A 24,850-nucleotide genomic window follows, 5' to 3' on the forward strand; every position below is an offset into this window, starting at 1 on the left:
TTTAGGGTAAGAATGAACAAGAATAAATGCAATTAACCAAATCTAGTTAAAATATATAGTTAAAATAAATAAATATAGAAGTGATTGAATAATTATATAAAACATTATAGGAGGAAAGTGGATGAAAAAAATGTTTTTTTGATAAACTTTTTATTCAATTTTTTCTAAGAAACATAATTGATTTTAATTTTTAACAACCCAACAAAAATAATTTAGCAAATAAACTCAATTAGAAGCTCTTAAAGTATTTAATTAGTTGCATGATTTTGTTTAAGGTAAGCAAAGTTTAATGCTTGGATGTCTCTAGAAAGCCTCTACTGTTCTATCTATAAAGAACTAAACCTAAAAAACACTGACATTTCTCTCTCTGTTCTTTTTTCATTTGAAAATGGTTACTAAATCTCAAACTCAAATTCCTCTTTCTCTGTTAATTCTCTCAATCTGTGTAGTTCTGATTAAAGGAAAGAATCTAGCTTTGGAAGTCTGCGTGAAAGCCGCAGTCGGCGCTCCGAATGTTCTAGGAGACTGTAACATATCTCTCCAAAATAATCGAACTTCTTCTATTACTTAACAATGGAGTTATGTTCATCTCCTTCATTGGTTATTTTCAGGTCCTTTTAGCCAAAGGGTACTTCTAACATTGGTGGAGAAGAAAGTTCCTTACAAATTGCATCTTGTGAATATCAGCAATAAACCCAAATGGTTAGATCAAGTTTTTTCAATATTAATGTTGATAACTAACAATGGTTACTGATTTTGATTATTATGATTCATTATATAAGGTTTTTGAAAGTGAACCCTAATGGAAAGGTGCCACTTATCAAATGGGGAAACAAATGGATAGCTGATTCTGATGTGATTGTGGGTATCCTTGAGAAAAAATACCCATACCCTTCACTCACTTATCGTCCTGATTTTGCATCTGTGTAATAATATACTTCTCTCTTCAATTTGGAATAATCTTTTGTCTAGATAATGAATTTGCATGTTGAATTGATGAATTGATGATTGATCATGATCACAGTGGTTCGAAAATCTTTTCTTCTTTTACAACCTTCCTGATTAGCAAGAATTCAAGTGATGGTTCGGAGAAGGTTTTGCTCAATGAACTTAAGGCACTGAATGAACACCTCAAGGAACATGTATTTTATATACCCTTTTTCTTTTCATTCTGTTCTTGTTTGGTAATCAAGAGTTGTTGTTTCAGTTATGTATTCATTCTCCTTCAGGGTCCTTACATTAATGGAGAAAATATTTCTGGTCTTGATTTGAGCTTAGCCCCAAAACTTTATCATTTGGTGGTGGCTTTAGGTCATTTTAAAAGTTGGACCATTCCTAAGGACTTAGTTTATGTTAATGACTATGCTAAGGTATGACATTAACCTAGCAACATTTCAAAATCCCAACACTTTGATCCATTCTTGGTTCTGTTTTTGTTTTTGTTTTTAACAGTTGGTATTTTCTCGGGAGTCATTTGTGAAGACTAAGGCGGATGAAAAGTATGTGATTGCAGGATGGGAGGCAAAGGTTAAGGGTTGAACCTACTCATGAAAGAAGACTGTATAAACTAGTAATAAAACACTTTCTTTAGTGCTTCTTTCTGTAGTAGAGAATGGAAATTTCTACTTTGAAGGGCATTGCTTAATCTAATAAATCAGTTGACTATTCTATTAAGATTTGGGTTCTTGATCACCAAATTTATGAATACTTTTTGATGAAAAAAATTCAGATTTTAAAAACATCAATAAATTAACCCATTGTACTGAAGTAGATGTGACCAACTTTGACAAGTTAAAATAGATCATTCATAAATTCTTTACTAATGTTCTGGATTAAAATTACAAATTGAATGGAAGAAGATCCTTAACAGTGCCTCTGGTTCAGAGTTTCATCTTCATGATATTTTGTTTGGTTCTTCGACTTCTTCTAAGGGTGATTGTTCATGGTTTTGTTTTTATGATGAATAATTTGGTTAGAGAGAAAGTGATAAATGTCTCATTTTAGTTTTATCCTTAAGTTTATAATAGTGCACATGTTCACATGCCTTTTTAGTTAGTTTTTAGTGCCATTTAAACTTATTTGATTCAACAATATAGTTTTACAAATCTAAATCGAAATTGCTACGAATAAGCAATTTCAGAGTGAAGTGATTTTAAACACAAGAGTAAGGTAAGGTCTTGTGAGTGTATACATGAGAGATGAGAAAGTTTCGTACAGTACTCTTATCAATGTTGGCCAGCACTACGATCACTAGAGTAGAGTGAGCTGATGGAGAACATTTTGAGAGCGAATGAGATATGGAGTATCATCGAACAAGGGGTAAAAGAGCTGAATGCTATTACTAAGTGTAAACTTCTAATTAAACTAGATGAAGAAATAATGTTCGAGCAAATTTTGGACTTTAAGATATCCAAAATTATATGGAATTATTTGAAGAGCAAGTTCGGAGGAAACAAAATAGTGAAACACTCACTTTTGAACACATTAAGAAAGAAATTTGAAGTGCTTGAAATTAAAGAAGGGTATACTATCAAAGAGTACTTTATAATAGTGACGGAACTTATGTTAGACTCGTTGTTGGTAGAAAAGATTTTACGAACCTTGACAAAAAAAAGTTGGTTAATTTCGATAGAAGAGGTTAGAAATACATTAACGGCCATTGATAAGTTATAGAATACTTTCAAAGTATTTAGATACATAAAGAAGATACCTAAAACACTAAAACATTTAATTAGTGTCAATATTTTGCTACTAACTCACAGTATTCCTTTGCTTTCTTTATGGCAAGATTAGTCAGGATCTCGAAAGACATTATTTGTTTAATAAATTCTTCAGTCTTTTAATTGTTATTTAACTATAAAATAAATCTGTAAACACTCATATTTTTAATTTAAATTTGAACTTATTTTAATAAAATAAAAATATTAAAAAATAAATAAAATATATTAAATGAATTTTACCTATTATATTAATTTGTATCGGCCTGTGTTTTTAGATGAAAAAATAAATGAATTTGTGCATGCCAAACAGGGTCAAGAGCAACAGAATTATTAACCATTTCCCAAACTACATTCAACTTTCCAGTTAACTTACTATTCATAAATTCTCAAACCAACATAGTTTCTATTCAAATTCAATTTTTTTTAAAATTTATTTATTACATTTTAATTTATTTATATAATATATTTATATTTTAATTTTTTGTTTTTATCCTATATTTTATATTAATACTTTTTACGTATCATAAATTTATAATAATCAACAACATTGCAAGAATTGATAAATCATCTATCTTATGTGTAAGAATTACTTTTTTAATAATGTTTGTTTTTGTTGTAATTTTTTTTTGCTTGTGTAATATAATTTATGTTTATTTAATAATATTTAATTTTTTTATTGTGTATAAATTATTGATCAATGATTAATTTTATCAAAATTTTCTATAATTAAATGAGAATTTAAAAGTTAATAAGTTATTATAAAGTTATGAGATTTAATTTATAATGTTAGATAAATATATAGATATTATTAAAAAAGTTAAAAAGTTTGGTCTAAAATTAAATATTTTGATAATATTATTTTAAGTTTAAAATGAGTTTTTAAGTTACGGATGACTAACTTTTTTTTATATTACATTTTTTATTTTGAATTTGAAAATGTACTTGTAGGGTCAAGATGACCTTACAAATTATTAGAATTTGTTTAGATCTTTGCTGACCTTGTATTCTCCTTGTATGATTTTAATTCTTCATTGAATACAGTTTCGTGAAAACCTTTTTCGAATGTCGTTGTATTTCTATTGTTATGTTTGTTTCGTGTTCTAAATGTATAATGTAAGTTGCTTGGTTTGGTTTAGTCGGTCAAGAAGGCCTTAATCCAAAACGCCAAGTTGCACTTGATTTTGGGCAGTTCATCTGTTTCCTTCTTTGACTCTTTGGTTAAGGTGTTTCGGGATTGACCTTGATGGTCGGATTGGATTCTACACACCTACGGGAGGTGGATAACACAATAGTACTTTGCCCTCTTACACTAGTGAAAAATAGGTCTTTTGTAACGACAGATAGTAACGACGCTCGAACGCCCTTACTAATTAGTTTTATCAGTAACGGCTATATTAAACCGTTACTATTATTAGTACATTAGTAACGGTTATTTGAACCGTTACAGATAAGGATGCAAATATAGTTTTTAATATGAAATATCAGTAACGGTTTTACCAATGTGTCGTTACTGAAGGATTATCTGTAACGGTTTCTTTATAACCGTTACAGATAGTGAACCGTTCATTAATCTTCTTTGCTAGTATCTGTAACGGTTTTTACTATACCGTTACAGTTAAGGCTTCGGTTCAAGTTCTCTCCGTGAGCTATTAGTAACGGTTTTAGGTTAAAACCGTTACTAATAGCATATCTATAACGGTGATTTATAAACCGTTACAGAAAGCTAGCCGTCTTTTCATCTTTACTTCCCTATATCTGTAACGGTTATCGTATTAACCGTTACAGATAAGACTTAAGTTACCGTTATTGGAGAAGGTTATCAGTAACGACTTTCATCTAACACCGTTACTAATAAACTATCTTACTTTTCATCTTACTAATACCCCTTTTTCTACTAGTATTACTTGTGTGTCTGTAATTTTTACATGCAGCTTTATGTTGTTGGTAGATTAATTTATGTGTCATCATATATAGTAGCTGGGTAGTTTGGTTCATCTAGCTGCATAGGTCAGGTCAGTGGATTCAAGAAAGAATCGTTTTTTGTCTAGTAAGACGTACATTGAAGAAAATGCGGTCGTTTGGTTCGCTCAATCTCTCCAGTGGGACCGAGAACGATGCTCCTGCTTTGTCCTCTCGGTTTAATTCGATGCTACCCGTATACTATGGACACTTCCTGCACTCCCTAATATAGAAATTTATAGTATAGAACTAACCGTACTCTTTCTTGTGACCAATTCGTCTAGGTGATGAGCTGACCAGAGGGCTCGTTTGACCCATAATTTTTCTTAGCTTCATTTTCCATTTACACTCTATATAAAAAAATAATAATAATAAACAATGAATCATGAAGGCAAAAACAAAAATAATAATAAAAATTATATATATTAAGTTAGATCATAGATGTTAGAACATTGGGAAGTGTATTTACATACATTTATGAGCTTTAAATGATGATCAGCTTTGAAAGACGTGAACATATATATAATAAAAAAAAAATAATATAATATACTTAAATCCAATTTAAAAAATATATATAAAAACGTTCTAATAAAAATATAAAAAGAAATTATATGAATTATAATTTTAAAGTAAAAAAAAAAATAGAATTGAAAACTATAAAATTATATTATATTAAATTTAATTAAAATTTTAATTTTAATTTTTAATATTAAAAGATCTATTGAACTGTCTCGTATTATTGAGTCAAAAAACAATCATCTAGTAACAATGTCATTTATTCCTTGAATTCAATTTTTTTCCCTGAAAATGAACTTTTGTAAATATATTGTTCTTTTAATATATATATATATATTTTTTGGAAAAACAACTTAGTGTTATTTCTTTAAAAATCCCCAAAAGAAAAAAAAACCGAAATTAATTGTTTGTATCATGCTAGACAAACCTAGACATGATTTTAAAGAAAATCGAAATAAACGATAAACATACAAACACACTTTAAAGTTTTATCTCGCCTTGAAATTTTCCAATTAAGTGACTTCATTGTAAGAGATCTTCCACCTTTGGCATAAACTCCAATTTTGCTCACTTGTAGGAATACGTCTCCACGTTCGCATAAACGAGTTAACATCATTTACAATGCCTTCCCAAACCTCATCAATGGTTATACGAATTCTTGAAAACGCTCTAACATTGCGTTCCTCCCAAATATGATAGACAATAGAACCGATGCAACACTTGAATACATTAGAGTGGAATCTTTCACCTTTTACCTTAAGCATAACAACTTCCTTAATATTCCCCATTCCCTTGGAAAACTAGCCAAAGCCATGGACTTAGCAAACTCCTTCCATTATTCCAAAGAAAATGGGCAGCAACCAAATAAGTGATCAATATTCTAATCCACATCATTACAATGTAAGCATTTTGACTCAAGAATATCTATATATTTCATGATCCTATCACGTGTATTAAACCTCCATCTAAAGTGAAACCATAACATGAATTGGTGCCTAGGTATAATCTTGGGAGACCAAATAACATGAAACCATTGAACATAATCACTCCTAACACGTATCATATCCAAAGCCAATCCCGCAACAAATTTACCACATTGTTCAACCTTCCAGACACGAGTATCCATATGCACATTAAATTGTAAAGCATGTAAATGATCAAGGATTCTCGTACCTTCTAGGATTTGTCTCAAAAGCGTGTTCCACTCCCCCTCCTTAATATCACGGACAATAGCATCATGGCAGCCCCTTGTAATTTGAGTACGCCCAAATTCATCTTTAAGAACGATTAAAATCTCTTCAAACCACGGGTTATGCCAAAAGAGTGTTCCTCTACCATCTCCAATTTGAATAACAAACATCTTCTTGACGCTTTCTTTTAACTTAAGGATTTTCTTGAGCGACCATGCCATATTCGCTTTGATCTTACAGGTCCACACACTCTTTTCCTTCTTCATAAATCTAGAATGTATCCATCGAACCCATAAGGAATCCTTATTTTTTTTCAATAGCCCAAAAATGCCTAATTGTAAGAATTTTATTCCATTCGATACAATTCCTTAGCCCGATCTCTCCTTCCTCCTTAGGCATACACACATCTTCCTATTTGACTTTCTTTCCTCCTCTTCCCTGATTTTCCCTTATGAAGTTTATCATGATTTGATCAAGTTCCTTCATCACTTTTTAAGGGAGAACCAATTGTTGTGACCAATATCCAATGATGTACATCGTGTCCTTCTTGACTAACTCGATTATTCCTACATAGGACAACGTCAACGTAGCCCATCCTAAGATCGAATTTTTCACCTTTTCGATAAGTGGTCTGTATTGTGTAATCTGAATTTGTTTCGAGGTCAAAGGAATTCCCAAGTATCGAACCGGTAAGGTACCCTCATTGATGCCCATTATGTGAAGATTTCCACTTTTGTTTCCTCCTTAACACCGCCATAGAAAGCCAAACTCTTGTCTTCATAGATAGATACTTGTAACACTAGTAAAGAAAGTTAGCCCCTCCTTCAACGTTTTAATGGAATTCACATTCGCATGAGCTACAAGAAAAATGTCATCCGCAAAACAAATGTAAGTAATGTTTTCCTACTTGCAAAATGGGTGATGAGTGTATGGACGACTCTTCAAAAGTATTTTAACAATACAATCGAATATCTCCATGATAAGAATAAATAGGTAAGAAGAGAGGGGATCACTCCTGTATCACCCCGTTTTCACCTTTAAAAAAATCATCATGTAATTCATTAACGCACACAAATTGAATGAGGTGTAGAGACACATTCCATGATCCATTCAACAAATAAACGCGAGAAACCATAAACAGTCAAGAATTCAAAAATAACACTCTATTTGATAGAGTCAAATGCCTTTCTAATATCAATTTTAAATGATACTCTAAGAGATATATTTTTTTACTGTATCCCTTCAATAATCCCTACATTAGAAGAATGTTATGTGAAATTGATCTTCCTGGTATGAATGCGGATTGCCCCATACTATTATTATTATTTCTTAGTTGTTACAACTCTACTTTTACTTATTTTCTCATCTCTTGAACATCATATAATTATTATATTATTTTACCAATAGTTATTCAAATTACTTTTAAAATTCATAGCTTAGTTTTGTTATGGTTTATAAGAAAAAAAACCCTTTAAGATAGAGTAAATCACAAAATGACATAAAGATCATACCAATTATTTATACAAAAATAGGTAGTGCCCACTCCCATAGCTTCAATTATGGCTAGCAAGAAAAAGACATGGCGCCCTCTCCTCTTATCCACGTGAAGAAGAAGACACATTTTAACTCCAAATTACATTGGATACCTTTGTCATTACTCGATCACCCTCCCATACCCTATTGGTTCTGATTATTGGATCTTCTAAGAATAGTTATGAAGAAATAAAACTCTAGAAAATGCTGGGAAGGACAATAATGTTTGTTAAAGAAGAGAAGTCTGAAGAATCTTAAGTGTTGTATATCAACCTTTACAAACAACCCTTATAAAGGAGTAAATTATCCTAGAAACCTTAAATTATTTATACATATATTCCCAAGTCCATTAATAATTAAATAAGCCCTAATTTCATAAAGGACAATAAAGGTTAAAAACTTTTAATTTGTTGACAATCAATGTTTAAACTCACAATCTCCCTTATAATCTTGATTTAGTTCGAGATTCTTCACGTCGAGTAGCTCTCGCATCTCCACGAATTTGACTCTTGCTAATGCCTTGGTGAGAATGTCTGCATGTTACTCTTTGGTGCTTACGAACTCTACAACGATCTGTCGGTTCTCGACGTATTCACGAATGAAGTAAAACCGAGTGTCAATGTGTTTGCTGCATCCATGAAACACTGGGTTCTTCATTAATGATATTACAAACTTGTTGTCGACATAGAGGGTTACCGGTCTCAGCTCGCATCCGAGCACCTCGCTCAACAAGTTTCTCAGCCAAAGTCCTTGGCACGATGCTGCAGTAGCTGCCATAAAATCCGCCTCACATGAATACAAAACAACAATTTGTTGCTTCTGAGATTACTAGGTGATCAAATTACCGTTGAGATAAAACACCATCACTTTAGCACTTTTTCTATCGTTTGTGTCACTAGCTAGGTCACTATTAGTAAAACTAACGAGTTCTTCAACTTCTCGTCCCTTTCTTAACTGAATCCTATAGCTCTTCGTTCCCTTCATGTAAAGAAGAATGTGTTTTACTACTTGTTGATGTAGAGTGGTAGGCTGCTCCATGTATCGACTCACTATGCCAACCACATAAGAGATATCGGGTTGAGTGTGCATTAAGTACCCGAGACACCCGACGATATGCCTATACTCCTTTGGATCCACTAAACTTCCTTCCACATCCTTTCTAAGATGTAATTTTTCTTCCATCAGATACTTTCTCGAGTTGCAATTCTCCATTGTAAATTGTTTTAACACCTTCTTTGCTAAGTTTCCCACTTCATCTCAATATTATCTTTCTCCTAGTCCACCTCAATACCAAGATAGTACGAGAGTAGCCCGAGATCACTCATCTCGATCTCCTTCATTATCTGTTTTATGAACTCTTTGACACCCTTGATTCTTGATCCTATCACGATCAAGTCGTCGACGTATACACCAACAATGAGTATTTTTTCTCCATGGTTTCTCGTGTACATAGCCTGCACTTGAGAATATTTCATGAATCCGAGACTCATCATTCTCTTGTTGAGGCAAGTGTTCCACACCCTTAGTGCTTGATGTAGTCCGTAAAGAGCCTTGTATAAGTTGTACACCTTGTGCTTTTTATTCTTGATGATGAAGCCTTAAGGTTGAGCGACATAAATTTCTTCTTAGATGTCACCATTAATGAATGCTGATTTGACATCCAAGTGTTGAATCTCTCATCCATAGTGAGATGCGATGGAAAGAATTAGCTTGACTGTGTCAAGTTTGGCCACCGGTGCGAAGGTTTCCTCAAAGTTAATGCCTTACTTCTGTACAAAGTCTTTCGCTACCAATCTCGTTTTGTGTTTGAGGATGTTGCCTTCGTTGTCTCTTTTTAACTTGAAAATCCACTTTAATCGATGGTCTTGTGACTGGGTGGTAAGTCGGTGAGCTCCCATGTCTAGTTCTTCTTGATAGTCTCAATATCGTTGTTCATGGCCTCATTCCATGACTCTTCGACTACCGCATCATCATATGTTGTTGATTCATCGGTGGTGAAAAATAACAATTCATCAAGATCCATCTCTACTAGTGGTTCCTCCGCATTAACATCTCGTAGGAATCTAAACTCCATGAAATATTGTACGAGCTTATTGTTGTTGTTGCACCACTCCCACTTCATCTCTTGCTCGAACATGGTATCTCTACTCACACAGATTTTCCCACAAGCTGGATCAAGAAACCTGTGTGCCTTGCTTCCATCTTCGAACTTCACATTACCGGTAATTTTCTTGTCGAGCTCATTGAGCTTCTCTCGATGGCTCATTATATGGTTGTTTTCTCCATTATCAAGGTACCACACATTAGTGTGATTACACTCATTTCCACTTGCGAAGAGTTTCTCCATGACTTTCTCTTCATTGAGAAACACCATCTCTAGTTTCTCCTTGGACGATTCTTGTACGAACTCTTCAAGGTTTGACTTTTCGTGTCCGGGAAAAGCATTTGTCACTCTCTCAGTAAACATTAATACTGGCTCCTCGGTATAGAAGCTAATGAAGTTTTTCTCATCATCTCCGGGCAAAGCATCCGTCACTACCTAAACAAACATTTATGATGGCTCCTCGTTATAGAAGCTAGTGAGGTTTGCCTCATCGTCAGGCCTTTTGTTAGGGCACTGAGACGCGTAGTGCCCATACTTTTGACAAGCGTAACACTTCATTATTTTATTATCTTTGCGGGGCTTGGTGTCTTCTTGTTGATGTGAGCTTTCTCCACGATCTCGACCTCCACCTCGCACTTTGTCACGACCTCATTTATCTCCACTGTTGCCGTTGTGACTCTTCGATCCAAAAGAAAAATAGTCTTCTCCGTTTTTACTTCATTTGTGACATCCTTCATCATGCGTTAGTAATATGTTCTCCTCCTCTTGGTCTCCATAGCCGCGAAGTCTCTCCTCGTGGACTTTGAAACGACCGATAATCTTCTCGACGATCATATTCTTGAAGTCACCAAATTGCTCAATCGCTGTAACGACCTGCATGTATGTTTGTGATACAAATCTAAGGAACTTCTTGACGATGGAGATCTCCTCCACCTTCTCTCCCACAAGCGGATACCAGTCACGATGGATGCCAATTTCATGGTGAAATCATCTATCGATTCCCCATTCTTCATGCGAATTGCCTCGAATTATGTTTTCAAGGTTTGCACTTTTTCCTCCTTTACTCTCTCCACTTCAACATGCATTGTCTTTAACGTCTCCCACGCTAGCTTGGTAGAATCCTTCTCGGCCACCATGAGAAGGACTTCCTCGGGGAGCGCTTGATAGATGGCGGCAAAAGCCATTCTATCATTCCATCTGTCGACCTCGTCGAACATCACGACTTCCCACATTCTTTGTGTTTGTAAGTTTATCCGCATCTTCAACGTCCACACTAAGTAGTTACTCTTCGTAAGTCACTAATAGGAGAGCGTCACGTTTCATTCTCTTCTAATCATCATTGTTGCCGCATCTCTGGTTGATTTTGACGACATGTTCCTTAGATAGGCTCTGATACCAAATGTTGGTTCTGATTATTGGATCTTCTAAGAACAGTTATGAAGAAATGAAACTCTGAAAAATTCTGGGAAGGACAATATACCAAATGTTGGTTCTGATTATTGGATCTTCTAAAAACAGTTATGAAGAAATGAAACACTGAAAAAGACAATAATATTTGTTAAAAAGAAGAAATTTTAAGAATCTTAAGTGTTGTACATCAACATTTATAAACAACCCTTATAAATGAGTAAATTAGTCTAGAAACCTTAAATTACTTATACATGCAAGCCTAAATTCATAAATAATTAAATAACCCTAATTTCATAAAGGAAAATAAAGGCTAACAACTTTTAGTTAAACCCATATGCACAAATGGGGCAGATTGATAGCTGCAAATTCTTATTATATATATATACCCACACATGATTGTATTTATTTTTCATTTTAGCAGAAAACATTGAATCATTTAAGGAAGGACCACATTAGTACCTCGTCCGGCCGTGCACATGATGATGATTAATATTGCATGCATCAATATATGTATCTATATAATATATTTGGAGTAGAAACTCATACCTTAGTAAATAAAACACATTAACTTATGTATTTAGGGTAGTGAAGACACATAACTCAATAATATAACACAATAATTTATGTATTTAGAGTGGCGGGGACTCATAATTCAATAATAAAGTACAGTAACTTATGTCATTAGGTCATGAGTTCTAATTTTGACACCGAATCATATATATATGGACAATTGTTTTGGAAACAATGATCAATTTATTTCATACTCATTATGATAATTATTTTCTAGCTACCCCATTTTGAGACTTAGGATCAATTTGGGACTTTTATGTTCTCTTAGGGCATCAATATAAGGGTGCATACATTACTTGTCCGGTTCCTTGGATGATTCGGTTATCATCTTCATGATCAACTCGTTAGTCTCGGCATCTGACATCTTGTCTTCTTTCCTTTGAGATTGGGAGTAGGCCTCGAAGAATTCCTTGTTCTCCTTTTCTAGTTCGTTCCACACTACACATTAGAGAAAAAACTCAACAAGAAAATTAGTTCTTCAAATTGAAACCTAGAAATATATAGTGACTGTTGATCGTTTTATAGACTAGAGTTTATTTGTTGTGATATGATAGAATAATATTCTTCAGTCATTTCTCGTGACAACATACTTCAATAAAAAAAAATTATTTCAAATGATAATCGAAATTGAGACATCAACATTTAAGTTTACGCATTTCTTCTACAGAAAAGTGGAGGAGAGTATAAATTAAGTTATAGGCTGAACAAGAATCTTGTAAACTCTAAATTAAGACCAAAGAAAATCCACAAATTGTCAGAACTCCAAAATCCAGTCATTGATATTTGTGTTAATCTAAATCTTGTTTCTTTTGTGTTATAATTTGTTAGTAAATTTCTTTTTATATTTTTGATGTTTTGTTTTTTACATTATATATTTGGCTACTTTTTGGACTATGATTTATGACCATAAGTTATAACTTGTTATATATAGTTTTTTATTGTTTATTTTTTTTTTCTACACTCAACAAAAAGTGGGATTGATAAAATGAGGTTTTATCATTTTAAAAATGATTGTTGATCTTAACTCTAATTAATTGATCTTCTCTTTTTTTTTTTTTTTTTTTCCAAAATGATTGGAGAACCTTAGATTTTAGAATAGTTTCTTAACTTATTATAATCATTGTCACAATTTAGTCAAAGATTCATAGTGAAGAACTCATGTCTTAGGAGTCTTCACACCGGATCATTTAAAAAGCTTGTAATTAATTTTGTATTTTTCATGTAAAACATAATATTCTTATATTTTATGGAGGAACCAATATTCTCATTATCAATTTAATTATTTGAAAACAAATTGAATAATTGATATTTTCAACTGTATGAAAGTTCGAACTCATAATCATTAGTTATTCTGTTCTACCATTGTGCGCTATGAGTCCAATTTTTTTTGTAAACAAAAGTTTTGAATGCACGAAACTTAAGGGTGTATATAATGATCCATTATTAGATAACAAGAAAACAAACAAGCAAAGATTCTATTTGAGGAGGCTGACCAGTTGAAGTGATGACCGATTCAATCTTTGCATGTTTAGTCAAGGCTTCAATGCACTCCTCTTTGCTCATGTTAAAGATCAAACACTTCTCTATGAGATGATGCACCTGAATCATAATGATCATGCATCTCTATATGATCAACTAAAGATTTATCAAGAAACCTAAACAAGTTTTGTATAAAAAATAAGTTACCATATGAATATACGACGCAGAAGAGTCACCCATTGCGTCTTGCGCCCAAGATATTTTACACCGAGGGATGTCCTTTGTTTGTTTGTTATAAGTGAAGTAGAAAATCATAACATTAGAGATTATATATACATAAAGCTGATGATCATATTGAAAGATAATTACTAGACGAAGGAAAAAGGGGTCAGGCAGTCCCACGTGAGAGATGAATAATAATTGGTGGAGAAAAGATTGAAATTTGTAGGAGATTTCTAAACATGACAATTTCTTTTGTCTTGTAATATTGCAATTTGAAAAGGACCCCTTTTCACGTGACACCATATAAGATCAATATTAACCCTTTCATGTCCACTTGGGGAACAGCCATTTTTATCAGATTATATTTTCAATCTATTTCAACCAATTATTACCCGCCACGTGATTGCCCTGTCAAGTCCAAGTTATTTCCATGGAATCATCGTATCATGTCCTTTGTTTTCACCTCGTTATTATTTTTTTATTTAAAAATAATTCTTTTAATAAAAAAATTCGTTTAATCACACCAATAAAAACCTAACATAAAAGAGTTTAAGTACAAATTTAATATAGTAAAATAATTAATTGAATTATCGTAATAATGTTATTGTGAATAATCTTTAACGACTTACGTTGATTGATAAATCTTCCCAAATTTCTTTCCAACCAGATAGTTCACTAGAAAATTATAAGAATAAATACCAATCTTCTAAGTCTCGCATTTTTAGTCGCCCCAATTCATGCCTCCAAATAACCACTAAACGATTTTCGGAAGTTAAATTTTACAAAATTCTTCGTATACTTGCAACAACGTGATACTGTAAAAATAGATAAGAAACTGTCTCAACCTCTTTGTAACACATGCGACAACGACTCACAATAATCACATCTTTTCTCATACATATATTGTCAGTGAGAATACCGCCGTGAATAACTCTAAAAAAAAAGATCTTAGTAGGCATCTTAGACTCTCATAAATTTTCCCAACAAAGATCCATCAGAATAACTTGTTTAAGATTCTTGATAGTACTCATTAGTACTATCTCTCAAATTTTAGATATACTTATTAGTATTTATTTATTGAATGCAATTTTTATTAATTTTTTTTTTATATTTTTGTAGTTTTGTATAGTAAATAAATATTATATTTGGTTGAGACTCCTAGTTAGAGGTAAAACTTAATTAAGGCAAGTTCATTAGTTAAGTGTTCACAATTTGTATCATTTACAAAATAAACGATGATTATATTGTTATCCTACAATGACGAGATTATAACATGACACTCCACAGTCATGCTCCCCTCTTAAACTCAAAACACTTTCAGATAGAATTGAACCCGTAACATTTTAATCTCTTAAGCTAACTTTTACCACTGGGCTACCTTGGTGGAGTGAACATCACTAATTTAATACTAGAAAAACCTAAATGTCTAAGGTAAGGTCATTTTATAAAAAAAATTGGTAAGAGATTTAAGAAATAATAATAATTTCTAATGATAAATAGTTATCTTTTAGCTGGTACTTATACGTTTCGAACACAAAAAATAACGCACGTAGCTACCGTCACACATCAATAAAGCTTGAAGAAGTGGGGGGAAGAGTTTGAATCTTTAAGACGTGACATTTCTATATATATCTTGAAGGTGGGGCTGTGATTAGGGGTATTCACCGGTTTGATTTTCGAGTTATTCGAGTTCCTCAATTCAGTTTCTTCAAATAAAATTTAGCCAATTTGAAAACTGAAAACCGAATTTGAATTTGATAAATTCGAACCAAATTCAAATTTCTTTTTTCATTTATTGTTATATCTTTAATTCTAATTATTCTAATTCAAATCAAAATTTGAATTAAGATGTTGAACCAAACAGATAGATATTGAATGACGGAGATATATCTTGAATTTAAAATAGGTTTTAAACGACGGAGATAGATCAATATTTAAGAGTTTTGACAAAAAAGAAGCTAAGAGAGAGTGAAATTAGATAGATCGAAGCTCAAAGATGCATTTGAAGCCCAGAGATTCTTTCTTATGAAAATAGGGATGAAAGAGGGAGATGAGGGTTTGAGAATTATGTTAAGAGAATAAAGATAATGATGTTAGAGAGATTTTTTTTATTAGGTTAGAGAATAGAAAGAAACTAGATTTAAAGAATATATATATGAGGTGGGCGACTGATGAATTGGTTTAAAGAATAAAGATGAAGTGCATAACGACAAATAAATTAAAGTTAGAGAATATAAATGAAGTGGACGGCTGAGAAATTAAGTTTAGAGAATAGATAAAGTGGGTGGTTAAAGAATTAGGTTTAGAGAACGAGGGAAGAGTTATTATATATTATATATAATATATTATAAATTATATATAATAAATTATAAATTATATAATAAATTATATAATAAAATAAATAAATCATTATATATTATATATAATAAACTATATAATATATAATAAAATAAATAATTTATTATATATTATATATTATATATTATATATAATATATAAATATATAATAAAATAAATAATATAAAATGAATTCGATTTTTTTGTTTGATTTTCGGGTTAAAATTCTAACACGAAACCAATTCAAAAACGGTATAAATTCGAATTCGGTCGGATATTCGGTTCAGACCAAATATCGAACACTACTAATTATTATAAATAGCCGTACGTAAGAGCTTGAGTCTGAGTGAATACTATATCGAGCCAGCAAGAATGGCGCTTCATCGATTCAGGAACACTGGGGTACATGGAGGCGAAGAAAAGGTTGAAGAAGGGTGATAAGATAATGATGATTAGGTTTGGATCTGGGTTTAAGTTTAATAAATGTGTGTGGGAGGTTATGAAAGATGAAAATGTATGAGAGGATTGTAGTGACCGGTATTCAACTAAGAATCAAATAAATCCTTTCATAGATAGGTATGGATGGATCAATGAAGACACTGCTAGCTTCTTAAGAAATAAATGAAAAAGATAATAACTAAGTGTTTTTATGTTCTTTTCTTTTTAGAGTTCAAGCTTCAAGATCATGATATATAGTTATTAGCCTTAAATATTACATATAGAACTCATCCCATCAAAGTTGCAATATAATAGGAAGGTTTTGGTTATTTTGATGGAAGGTAATACAAGTTATTTTAAGGGATTGGGGAGTTACATTACATAAGCTAGAGATATTTGGGATATTGCAATGTTTTTATGTTATTTAATTTTCCATGTTTAGGTTTGCTTGTGGAATTTTTTTTATAATGTTATAGAAAGGAAACACTTATAATAAACTCTAAATAAGTTAATTAGAGTTTATTGGGTTTTGGCTGGAGCCTGACCAAGATTTATTATTTAAATTTTATTAACTAAATGTTTACTCTATAATTATATTATTGTTAAGGGTTTTACATGGGAGAGATATAATTATAAAGAGGTAAACAATGTGAGACAAAAAAAATATGTATTCTTTCTTCTTAATAGTGAAACCCGGTGGCGACTGATGTGGACTAGCTCTTTGAGTGAACCATTATAAATATTTTTCTTCTTGTGTTCTTCTTTTTTCTTGCGTTTTTTACAAATCATATCAAGAAAGTTAGATTTGGGGATCCAAATCCTAATAATTGATATTAGAGCTACTAGGCTAGATTAGAGCATTTAAGACAATGGAATGAAATAAAAGTATAGGACATTGGAAGATTCGATGGAACATTTTATGCGTTCTAGAGGGTGTTGATTGAAGATTAAATCTATGGAAAGAAGCTTCATGTTCCTTTGAGTGAGAAACCAAAGAAAATGGATGAAGCTAAATGGAAATTCTTTAATAGACTAGTTTTGAGAGTTGTTTGATTGATGCTAGTCAAGATTGTTGCTCATAACGTAACAAATGAGAAGACCACCATGTGTCTGATGAAAGCTCTTTTTGATATGTATGAGAAAACATCTACTAAAAACAAAGTATATTTAATTAAAAGACGCTTCAATTTAAGAATGGTTGATGATACTTTTGTCACTACTCATTTGAACGAATAATACAATTGTAAATCATTTTTTTTCTGTTGAGATTGATTTTAAGGACGAAGTTAGTGCCTTGATTTTGTTAGCATCTATACCAAATAGATGGGAACATATGAGGCATCAATTAGTAATTATGTTGAAAATTTTAAATTGAAAATTATTGAAGTTAGAGATCGTATTCTTGTTGAAGAGGTTCGTAAAATTGTTTTTGGTGAAATGTTCAAAATTTCTACTCTGAATGTTAAAATTAGAGGTAGAGATAATGATAGAAATACCAAAGTAACAATAGAGGTAAAGATTGTACTTTGAATGTTGAAATACTGAGGCAAGAACATGTCTATATCGAGGAACAAGATGAGTCACTCAAAATGTGAGCGAACATTTGATTGCTAGAATTGTGGTAAGTACGGTCATTTTAAGAGGAACTGCAAAAGCTGAAGAAAATGGTGATCATAAAAATGATGCAACCAACACAGTTATAGAAACTATCATTGATGCGTTGCTTCTGTTAGTTGATAGTTGGATAAACTCATGGGTTTTAGACTTAGTAGCGTCTTTCCACACAATTTTCTAAAAAGAATTAAGGAAGGACTATGTGGGTGGAAACTGTGGGAAAGTTTATCTCGCAGATAGTGATCCACTAGATATTGTAGGTATTGGGGACATCAAATTGAAGAGGGCAAACAATTATATTTGGAAGATTAATAAGGTGAGAAATATTCCAGGTTTAATGCGCAATTGATGAAGAATGTCACAATTTCAGTTGTGCAAATAGTGCGTGGAAGGTGACTATAGAAACAATAGTTGTTGCTCGATGTCACAAACTAGAGCGTTATACACGAATTCATCATTTAAAGACAGTTGTTAATGACTCAAAAAATAGTGAGTTATGGCATTATATGAGCAAAAAAGGGATGAAAATTATTTTGAAGAATGGTCAGATTCTAGTAGTGAAGTATGTTGAACATCAGTTATGTGAAAACTGCATTTTTGGAAAACAAAAACGTGTTAGTTTCTTAAAAATTGGAAAAAAGCTCAAGAAAGAAATGCTAGAGTTGGTAAACACTAAGGTTTGGGGACCTGCACATGTTTCTTCTATTGGTAGATCACGCTACTACGTGGCGTTTATAAATAATTCGATAAGAAAAATTTGAGTTTATTTTATAAAGCACAAGTCTGAAATATTTATTATTATAAGAAGTGAAAGATTTTGGTTGAAATTTAAACAAATCAGAAGGTTAAGTGTTTTGCAATGCGATAGTGAGAATGTCATTCATTTGGAAAAGAATCCGGTTTATCACGGTAGGACGAAGCATATACAAGTTCGTTATCATTTTATCCGATCAACTTTAGAAGATGGAGTGTTAGCTCTTAAGAAAATTTTTAGGAGCAAGTATCCAACTAATATGCTGACGAAAGCTGTGACAAACGAGAAACTTAAGTTGTGTGCAACTTCAATTGACCTTCTTCGTTAAGACACCAGATGAGAGATACTACCGATTGAGATATGATGAAGTTAGTGTCCAAGTAGGAGATTACTGATTTATGGTGAACACACTTATAATAATTTCTACATAAATTAATTAGAGTTTATTGGGTTTGTGATTGCGTTTGGGATTGGGCCTGACCAAGAGTTATTTATGTTTTATTACCTAAATATTTACTCAATAAATATATTATTGTTAAGGATTTTACATTGGGGAGATATAATTCTAGAGAGATAAATAGTGTGAGGAAAATAACTCTCTATTTTTTCTTCTTCATAGTGAAATCTGGAGGCGACTGAAGTGAACGCAGTTTTTTTTGTGTTAACAACTATAAATTGGTGCCTTCTTATGCTCCTCTTTTTCTTGCGTTTTTACAAATCGTTTTAAACAGATCAGATTTGGGGATCCAAATCCTAACAAGGAGTTTGCAACTTTGTAAACTATATATCTATAGAGATAAAAGCCATATCTAAATAATCATTGAAAAAGGATTTCGCTTACATTCTATTTTACGAAATTGTTATCTTCACAATTGCAAGATTTTCCTAATTTGATTAAATAAATGACTAACTTACTATTGTAGTCCAAAATAGAGATCAATCACCGAAAGATTTTTTAGGATTTGAATCCTTAAATCTGGTCTGCTTGAAACGATCTACAAAATTGCAAGAAAAATAAAAACTCAAGAAGACATATATTTATAATGGTTCACTCAAAATAACTACGTCCACTTCAGGCATCACTTAAATTTACTATGAAGAAGAAGAAAGAATACAAAGTTTTTCCTCACACTTTATATCTATAGAATTCTGTATTCATTTGTAAAACTCTTAACAATAACATATTTATAGGGTAAATATTCATGTATTAAAACTTAAATATCTTTGGTCAGGCCAAAGACCAAATCGAAACACAAACCCGATAAACTCTAATTAATTTTTATACAATTTATTATAAGGGTAGGCTCCACAACTCAACAATCCGTCACTTGGAGACAAACATAATCTTCTCTCAATCATTAGCGGCTCTCCATCTAGTGTCTTAACAAAGAAGGCCAACTAAAGTTGCGCACAACTTCAGTTTCTCATTTATCACATCTTTTGTCAGTATATGAGCTAGATTCTCACTATTGAGAATCTTCAAGAACTAACACTCCATTTTCTAAAACTGATCGAATGAAATGATAATGAACCTATATATGTTTCTTCCTTCACAATAAACCGAATTCTTTTCCAAATAAATGATACTCTAACTATCGCATCGCAACACACTTTCCTTGTAATTTTGACTTAATTCTCGCAAAAGGTTTGCAACCACAACATCTCTTTAACAACCTTTGTCACAACAATATTATCTACCTCACAACTAGAAAGAGAAACCATGTTTTGCAGTTTTGAAACCATCCTGATTGCAGTATCTCCTAGATTATATATGTACCATGTTATGCTCTTCCTACTATCAACAATATCACCACCATTATCAGTATCAACGTATCCTTCCAAATTCATGTTAGAATTTCGAAAAAAAAAGAGAGACTCATACTTCCTCTTAAGTATCGTAGTATCCATTTGACTACTTTCCAATGTTGTCTACCCGGATTATTCATATATCTGGTATCAACTCCCACTACATGTACTATGTCTGGTCGTGTGTAAATCATCACATACATAAAAAATACAACCAATGGTAGAGACATACAAAATTGTAGCCATGTAATTTTTCTTATTCTTTGTTGAAGGTGATTGATCTTTGGATAGTCTAAAGTGATTAGCTAAGAAAGTAGTAACTAATTTTGTATCGTACAAGTTGAACATATTGAAAACTTTCTTCATATATTCTTCTTGTAAAAGTTTGAAAACTTCTTTATCATTGAAGATCCTCATCCCAAGAATTTGTTTTGCAGCACTCAAATTCTTCATTGCAAAATTCTCAAACAACTCTTTCTTTAGATTGTTAATCTTATACAAGTTTGGCCGAACAATCAACATGTCAACAACGTAGAGGAGCATAATAATATATGATTTCTCTAAAATCTTGATATAATAACAATGATCAGCTTCACACCTCATAAAGTTGTTATCTTTCATTAAGGATGTTCAATATTTGGTCTGGACCGAATATACGATCGAATTCGAATTTACCAAATTCGAATTTTATTTTTGGTTTTTGAATCGAATTTTAGACCCATTCAAATTCATATATGGTTTTCGAATTGATTTTCGAGTTGTGTTTTAACTCGAAGACCTAATCGAAAACCGAATTCATTTTATTATTTATTTTAATTATATATTTTGATTATGTATTATATAATTTATTAGATATAATTAAATAGTTATATATTTTATATAATATTAAATTAGGATAGCCGCTAGCCTTTCCTTATTTCTGAAATTCTAATCACTATAATTTGTTAATAGTGAATGTAAGAAAAGTATAAGTACAATTATTGTAATAAAAAGTACAATTGTGTAATTGTGTAAATGTGGTTAATATTTGGTCTAAACTGAATATTTAACTAAATTTGAATAAACCAAATTCGAATTTTAATATTCGACTCGGTTTTCGAATTGGCTTATAAAGAATAAAAAATTGAAGAACACGAACCGATGAACACCCTTACCTTTCATGAAGCTATCAAATTTCTTGTATCATGTCATGGAGCCTGTTTCAAACCATACAGACTATTCTAAAATTACACACAAACTCATATTTTCCTTTACTTCAAAGTCAGTTGTCACATATAAATATCTTCATCCAAATCAGCGTGAAGAAAATATTTTTAACATCCATTTGCTTAAAATGAAGGTATTCATTCACAACCAAACTCAAAATAGTTCTAATTGATATCAATTTAACCATTGGATAGAAGATCTCTTTGTAGTCAATATATTTTTTCTGTTGAAATTATTTCACAACCAACTTTGCCTTTAAACCTCATACTTTTATCATATTCTTCTTTAATCCCGATGATCCATTTATTGTGAAGTCATTTCTTTCTTTTTGTTACCTCGGTAAATTATCAAGTCCGATTTGACATTAAAGAGTTCATCTCATCTTTCAAGCTAACTCCCACTTACCTGATTTATCGAATTGTATTATTTCCTCGTAGAATTCAGGCTCATCTATATCGGTCAACAAGATGTAGTTCAGAGATAGAGACCAACGCTCGACTAGTTTTCTATTTCTTGACAATCTTCTCAACCGTATAACCGATGTTTGCTGATTTTCTTTGGGGCCACTTTCTCAATAATTTCTTCTTCAACAACACATTGGTCTTCTTCAATAATCACTATATGTTCAACTAAAAAATCTCTCAAATCGACCGTACCAATCTCTTCCAATTTGGAATCATCATCTGATGTCTTCCTAACAATATTTGTGTAAAGAACATGTTCATTGAAGATGACATTCCTTCTACGATTGATCTTCCAATTTTGATTATCCAAAAACGATAACCAAACTCCATATCACCATAACCCATGAAAAAACTCTTATTAGACTTTGGATCAAGTTTGTTTCTATCACATTCATTAATATGCACATATGATAAACAACTAAACACTTACAAATAAAAAGGTTTATATTTTTATTTCTTTAGGCTTCTTCTAGAATTCTGAATTCAAGAGGAACAGAAGGTCATCTATTTATTAATAGATTCTGCACATAAGGTTTTAGGTAGTCTAGTGTGCAATCTCATTCTTCTAGCACACTTGTTCAATGTCGATTAATTCATTCAGCTACTCAATTTTCTTGAGGCGTTTGGGGAACAGTCTTCACCATACTAATCTCATTCACATCATAATACTCTCTAAAATCTGAATTGATGTACCCGCCTTCGTTGTCAAATCTAAAACACTTAACCTTCTAATTTGTTTCATTTTCAACCAATGTCTTACATTTATTGAAAACAATAAATACATCAGATATGTTCTTCATAAAGTAAATCCATATTTTTCTTGTCGAATCTTCGATAAACGTCACATATTACTATGATCCACCAATAGAAGAAATGGGCGCATGTCCTCATATATCAATATGTATCAACTCTAGTATTTATTTCTTGAGTTCCTTCACAATGTTTAAGAAACTCACACATCTTTGTTTTCTAAGAATACATTTTTTGCATAACTGATGTTCAATAGACTTCAGTTATGGTATCTAACCATTCCTCAAAAGAATTTTCATCCTTTTTTACTTATATAGCCTAACCTGCAATGCCATAATTCATTATTCTTCGAGTCATCAACTATAACTAATGTTGAAGTTGTGTGTAATGTTCCAATTTTGTGACCTCGAGCAACAACTATTTCTCTTTTAATTACCTTCCACGAACCATTTCCACAACTGAAACTGTGACATTCGTCATCGAGTTTTGTAATAGAAATCAAATTGCGCATTAGACCTAGAATGTGTCTCACCTTATTAATCTTCTAAATAGAACTGTTTACCGTCTTCATTATAATGTCCCACATACCAACAATATCTAGTGGCTCACCATCTGCGAGATAAACTTTCTCATAGTTTCTAACCATATAACTCTCTATTAATTATTTTGGGCAGTGGTGTGGAAAGTCGCTCCCGAGTCCAAAACCCATGAATATATTGGGCTATCAACTAATAGAAGCAACACATCATTGATGATTTCTATAATTGTGTTTCTACATCAATTTTATCATCACCGTTTCTCTTCGGTGCTTTATAGTTCCTATTTAAGTGGCCCTACCAACCACAATTCTAATAATTAAATGTCCGCCCAGACTTGGACTGACTCCTCATGTTCCTCGACATAGACTTTCTCTTGCCTCAGTTGAAATTTCAATCATTACCTCTGCCCTTATTTTCATCATTTATAGTAGAACTTTTAAAAGTTTCACTAGAATCAATGTTACGAACTTCTTCCGCTACTAATTGCTTCTCTCATAGTGTCCCTACTATTTGGTAGAGATGTTAACAGAATCATGGCACTAACTTTGTCCTAAATATCAATCTTAACATATATAAATTGATTCATAATTGTATTAAATTCATTCAAATGAGTAGTGACAGAAATATCATCAATCATTCTTAAATTGAAGAGCATTTTCATTAAATGTACCTTGTTGGAGCAAATGGTTTCTCATACATATTAGAAAAAGCTTTCATTAGACTCATGTAATTTTGATGGCTTGAATTTTGTAAAAATTGCTGTTCGAAAAAGAAAATAGTAAGTGTCTTATCTAAATAAACAAAGGTATTGGATTGGATTCTTACTAAAAATTTTCTAAATTAAAATTTTCTTACCCAAAGATAAAAACCCGAATCACAAATTAAAAAAGAGAGAAAAACATGTTTAGGATTTGATGGGTCTTTTTTAGCATTTTGTATTACGGTTTCCTTATCTCATACTTCACCTTTAATATTTTGCAAATCTATCACCTTCATGAATGTAATTGCTTAGAATTGTTGTCTAAAAATAAATATCAATCACCTAAAGAATATTTGATTAAAAATGAACCAAATTAATGGAATTTTAATTGTTGTATTGGAGCATTGGTAGTTGTTAAAAATCAACCAAATGAAAATTTTGATGGCTTAGACATTTGATGGAATTTCAGACAAAAAGTGGCAAGAATCTTATCCAAGTAATGAAAGGTATCCTGATTTAAAAACTGTTCATTAGCCACC

The 24,850-nt window shown here is 31.8% G+C and overlaps 3 protein-coding genes across 3 annotated transcripts; 1 reads left to right on the forward strand and 2 right to left on the reverse strand.

Moving 5' to 3' along the window:
* The first annotated feature begins 325 nt into the window (after window positions 1–325).
* LOC124940994 (glutathione S-transferase DHAR2-like) lies at window positions 326–1,671 on the forward strand. The gene is made up of 6 exons (XM_047481324.1): window positions 326–527; window positions 612–702; window positions 783–926; window positions 1,025–1,142; window positions 1,230–1,370; window positions 1,453–1,671. The coding sequence occupies exons 1-6, from the start codon at window positions 389–391 to the stop codon at window positions 1,537–1,539; spliced, it is 720 nt and encodes a 239-aa protein (XP_047337280.1). The 5' UTR covers window positions 326–388; the 3' UTR covers window positions 1,540–1,671.
* Window positions 1,672–6,075: 4,404 nt separating this feature from the next.
* Window positions 6,076–6,606, reverse strand: LOC124944894. Its single transcript, XM_047485246.1, has one exon. The coding sequence runs from the start codon at window positions 6,604–6,606 to the stop codon at window positions 6,076–6,078; it is 531 nt and encodes a 176-aa protein (XP_047341202.1).
* A 1,928-nt stretch (window positions 6,607–8,534) lies between these two features.
* On the reverse strand, window positions 8,535–9,130 carry LOC124944904 (uncharacterized mitochondrial protein AtMg00810-like). Its single transcript, XM_047485256.1, has 2 exons — window positions 8,748–9,130; window positions 8,535–8,688 (listed from the first exon to the last, which is right to left on the reverse strand). The coding sequence occupies exons 1-2, from the start codon at window positions 9,128–9,130 to the stop codon at window positions 8,535–8,537; spliced, it is 537 nt and encodes a 178-aa protein (XP_047341212.1).
* Window positions 9,131–24,850: the final 15,720 nt, after the last annotated feature.

This window comes from Impatiens glandulifera, chromosome 1 (assembly GCF_907164915.1).
Source record: "Impatiens glandulifera chromosome 1, dImpGla2.1, whole genome shotgun sequence".
NCBI lineage: Eukaryota > Viridiplantae > Streptophyta > Magnoliopsida > Ericales > Balsaminaceae > Impatiens > Impatiens glandulifera.